Genomic DNA, 4,845 nt, shown 5'->3' with positions numbered 1-4,845 from the left:
AGACCATAAACCCGGGTGTCGGGTAATGGGAAGAATAGTATTAAACACGCAAACCGGTAATGGGAGCGTGGGTGTTGAAACAAGGGACCCAAAACGGGTCATACTTGTTGCAAAGAAATGTCCCGTATTGTGCTTTGATGTCTTAAAAGTGCAAAAACTGGAATAAATGGGTCAAAACAGCAAAACAGGACAATATGCAGAACCTACCATAAGTTACGGTAGCTACCGTAACTTACGGTAGAGGATGATTTGTTACGGTGGTTCTTTACTGATTTACGGCAGGCCATAGTTGCCCAGTGGCCACCGTAACTTACGGTGTCCACCGTAAGTTTCGGTGGAGCCCAACTAATTTTGTTAAACTTTGTATATTTTCATAGATTGAATCCGTTTTAAGCGTACTTTTGTTTATGCGTAATTTCTAAGGATTCTCACACTAATATTTGTTAAATTTTCCAGCTTCAAGTATGTCAACCGAGCGGATGATGATCAATTCAAGGCTCACAAACCGAACACATTCAAGAATTAGTTCCGCAACTTTTGTCTTAGTTAATCATTAGTGAAACCTTGTAATATAAGGAATACTTATGTATCCTATTATTGTTTTTGGAAGGTTGATAAACTAGTATGTACTAAGTTAGGATTAATATTAATGTTTTGTTTTAAACTGATCATGAACATTCTTATCTAGTTGGTAAGAATTAGTATAATTAAAGTTAGAGTGTTACAAGTTGGTATTCAGAGCTAAGGTTAAGGAAAATTGTGTTCGGTTCAAGGCTTGATCAACATCCGGTAAGAATTTATTTAAAGCAAATTTAATTTAAAAAGATTAAAAAGGATAATAATTTTTTGTGTATGGGAGGAGTATAGTAATATACTCGAACCCGGGAAGTACACTTAGTATAAACGGTAAGCCAAAGTTATATACTTGGCCGAATAACGAGTACGAAGTCTCATGTAAAGGCATGAGAGTGATTGAACAAGATTATTCATCGAATCATTTTAATATTTCAGTAAGAAGATGTCGGGAGGTGCTAGTGACAATGTCCTATCCCTCACTACCGACGAGTTGAAAGAGAAGATTGCCGAGGAAGTCGGAAGGGCAATTGAAGTTAGCCTACCAAGATTTGTGGAAAGGATGCAAAACACCTTACTTTCGACTATGGAGGAAAAGATTGGTGAATTCAGAGAAGACCTTACCAATGATAGAGGCAAGGCTAAAGAAAAGAAAGGTTGTTCTTACAACAAGTTTATGGCGTGTAAACCCCCGATCTTCAATGGAGAGGTAGATCCAATTGCTTGTCAAAGGTGGATAAGCGACATCGAGGGTGTTTTCGAACGAACGCATTGTGATGAAAGTGATTTCGTGGCTTATGGAACTGGCCAACTTAGAGGCCAAGCCAAGGATTGGTGGGACAACCTCAGAAACGAAAGGGGTGTTGAAGCAATAAGGGCAATGACTTGGGAAGATTTCAAAACACCATTCCTCAAACATCATAGCCCCAAGGCAGTAATAAATAAGATAAAGGAGGAATTCATGCAATTGAGGCAAAAGGGTGAAACCGTTGATAAAATTACGGGGATGTTCATGGATAAGCTCAAGTTTTGTGATGACTTGGTCAAAACTGAAGAACAGAAAATCTATTACTATCACACCATGCTTAGGGCTGAATATAGGGAGTTCATGACTCCCTCACATTATGAAAACCTCACCGATATAATCAACGCGGCGCGGGAACGTGAGATTGAACTAAAAAGGCAAGTTGAAAGAGGTGAGAGAAGGGCCTTGGATGAAAACCCGAGTCCTGCAAAGAAGCCAAAGGTAGCTGAATCTTCGAAGAAAGTAAGTGCAAAAGGAGGTTCTCCGAGTTGCAAAACATGTGGACGCACTCATAAAGGTGAATGTTACTTCAAGAACAAACCTTGCGTTGCATGTGGCAAGATAGGGCATGGGGTTGCAAATTGCCCAGACAAAGTAATGGTGTGCTATAAATGTTACCAACCGAGTCATAAAAAGTCAGAATGTCCGGAATTGAAGGGAAAGAAAGAGAGTGCCGACTCTAGGGATGAAACCCCAAAAGCTAAGGCAAGGTCGTTCCAGATCACTGCTGCTGAAGCAAAAATGGAACCCGACGTGGTTACAGGTATATTTACTGTAAATTCAATCCTTGCACGTGTTTTATTTGATACGGGTGCGAATAAGTCTTTTGTTTCACATAGATTCATTCAAAACCCCTTGTTTACATTAACGAAATTACCTATGCCAATGGAAGTAGAAGTAGGTAATAACAAAAATTTCATTGTTTGTGATGTATGTCGGGAATGCAAATTGAATATCGATGGCGAGGAATACTCCATTGATTTAATACCCATGTCCATGGGTGAATTTCAAGTGGTCGTCGGAATGGATTGGCTATCCCGCTACCATGCTAAGGTGATATGCCTACGTAAGGAGATACACCTAACGTCTCCGAGCGGAAGGCGTGTCATCATCTATGGGAAGAAGGCTTGTAATCCCATGATATGCTCGATGGTAGAAGCCCGCAAGTTTATACTACACGGGTGTAAGGCATATTTAACTTACGTACGTGATGTGGAAAAAGAAACGCCAAGGATTGAAGACGTACCTGTGGTGCGTGAATTCGAAGACGTCTTTCCCGAGGATCTTCCGGGAATGCCACCAGAGCTCGAAATAGAGTTCAGGATTGAACTGACTCCGGGTGCTAAACCAGTTGCTAAGGCACCTTATAGATTGGCACCGTCGGAACTGCAAGAATTAATGTCCCAGTTACAAGATTTACTTGAAAAGGGATTCATCCGGCCTAACGTGTCTCCCTGGGGAGCCCTAGTACTATTTGTAAAGAAGAAGGACGGGAGCATGCGGATGTGTATTGATTACCGGGAGTTAAATAAATTTACGGTAAAGAATCGATACCCACTCCCGAGAATCGACGACTTGTTCGATCAATTACAAGGCGCTAGCTGGTTTTCAAAAATCGATTTAAGATCGGGTTACCACCGATTAAGGGTAAAGGAAAACGATGTACCAAAAACGGCATTCCGAACACGATACGGACATTTCGAATTTCTCGTGATGTCTTTCGGATTAACGAATGCGCCCGCGGCTTTCATGGACCTCATGAACCGGGTTTGCAAGCCGATGCTCGATAGATCGGTGATTGTCTTTATAGACGACATCCTCGTTTATTCAAGAAACGAGGCGGAGCACGCAAACCATTTACGAGAAGTATTGGAGGTATTAAGGCGGGAAAGATTATATGCTAAATTCTCAAAATGCGCCTTCTGGTTACGAGAGGTGCAATTCTTAGGGCACGTCATAAGTGCCGAGGGAATATTGGTGGATCCGTCGAAGGTGGAAGCGGTGTCAAAATGGAACCCTCCAAAGAATCCATCCGAAATTAGAAGTTTCTTGGGGTTGGCAGGTTACTATCGGAGATTCATTCAGGATTTCTCCAAAATCGCAGTGCCATTGACCAAATTGACCCGCAAGAATGAGAAGTTCGTCTGGGGGAGCGATCAAGAAAAGGCATTTCAGACATTAAAAGAAAAGTTAACCTGTGCACCGGTGTTGACTTTACCGGATGGTACGGAGGACATGGTAGTGTATTCGGATGCATCACACCTAGGCCTTGGGTGCGTGCTAATGCAAAGGGGAAGGGTGATCGCATATGCCTCTAGGCAACTTAAGCAGTATGAAACAAAGTACCCGACTCATGATCTTGAGCTGGCGGCCGTGGTCTTTGCCTTGAAAATCTGGAGGCATTACTTGTATGGTGTGAAAAGTACTATTTTCACTGACCATAAGAGTTTGAAGTACTTTTTCGATCAGAAGGAGTTAAACATGAGGCAGAGACGTTGGTTAGAAGTGGTGAAAGACTACGACTGCGAGATCCACTATCACCCCGGAAAGGCTAATGTAGTGGCGGATGCCCTTAGCCGAAAGGACGAATACGCTCCAATTCGAGTGCGGTCTATGCAGTTGGTAGTAACTTCAGGCTTGCTTGAGCGAATCCGAGAAGCCCAAACCGAAGCGGTAAGGGAAGAAAACTGGAAGAAAGAACGTATAAAAGGGATGGTAAAAGACCTTACGGAAGGAAGTAATGGGATGAAATACCGGAATGATAGGATTTGGGTCCCAAACACATGTGGTGTTAAGAGTCTCCTGCTTGACGAGGCTCATAAGTCTCGCTATTCGATCCATCCCGGGGCGACTAAGATGTATAGAGATTTGAAGCAAAACTATTGGTGGCCGGGGATGAAAAGGGATGTGGTTAAATATGTGGAGAAGTGTTTGACTTGTTTACAAGTCAAAGCAGAGCATCAAAAACCATACGGTAAGTTGCAACCATTAGACATTCCAGTTTGGAAGTGGGAACAAATTACAATGGACCTGCTAACCAAACTGCCCAGAACCAGCCGTGGTTTTGATGCTATATGGGTAGTCGTGGATAGATTGACAAAGAGCGCTCACTTTCTTCCAATCCGTGAGACTTATACGTCTGAAAAGATGTCGGAAGTATACACCAATGAAATCGTGGCACGCCATGGGGTGCCGATATCCATTGTGTCCGACAGGGATACTCGGTTTACCTCGGACTTTTGGCGTAGATTCCAGGAGCAAATGTGAACTAAATTGTTCATTAGCACTACGTACCATCCTCAAACGGATGGGCAAAGTGAAAGAACAATACAAACGTTGGAGGATATGTTACGTGCTTGCATTATCGACTTCGGGGATAGCTGGGATGTCCATCTACCCTTGGTCGAGTTCTCATATAACAATAGCTATCACGCGAGCATCGGAATGGCCCCGTATGAAATGTTATA

At 42.7% G+C, this 4,845-nt stretch overlaps 1 protein-coding gene across 1 annotated transcript; it reads left to right on the top strand.

Moving 5' to 3' along the window:
- Positions 1–1,018: 1,018 nt before the first annotated feature.
- On the top strand, positions 1,019–4,645 carry LOC118485002. The gene is made up of 2 exons (XM_035981199.1): positions 1,019–2,845; positions 3,998–4,645. The coding sequence occupies exons 1-2, from the start codon at positions 1,019–1,021 to the stop codon at positions 4,643–4,645; spliced, it is 2,475 nt and encodes an 824-aa protein (XP_035837092.1).
- Positions 4,646–4,845: the final 200 nt, after the last annotated feature.

Source organism: Helianthus annuus, chromosome 12, assembly GCF_002127325.2.
Source record: "Helianthus annuus cultivar XRQ/B chromosome 12, HanXRQr2.0-SUNRISE, whole genome shotgun sequence".
Classification (NCBI taxonomy): Eukaryota; Viridiplantae; Streptophyta; class Magnoliopsida; order Asterales; family Asteraceae; genus Helianthus; species Helianthus annuus.
The sequence above is the reverse complement of the archived record's forward strand: the minus strand, read 5'-3'. Positions and strand labels throughout refer to the sequence as shown.

Bases quoted from the DNA above. Each gene is read 5' to 3' on its own strand.
- LOC118485002 (XM_035981199.1), top strand. From the start codon at position 1,019: ATGTCGGGAGGTGCTAGTGACAATGTCCTATCCCTCACTACCGACGAG. The intron at 2,846-3,997 runs GTACTATTTGTA...CGGTCTATGCAG, and splicing joins TGTCTCCCTGGGGAGCCCTA to TTGGTAGTAACTTCAGGCTT.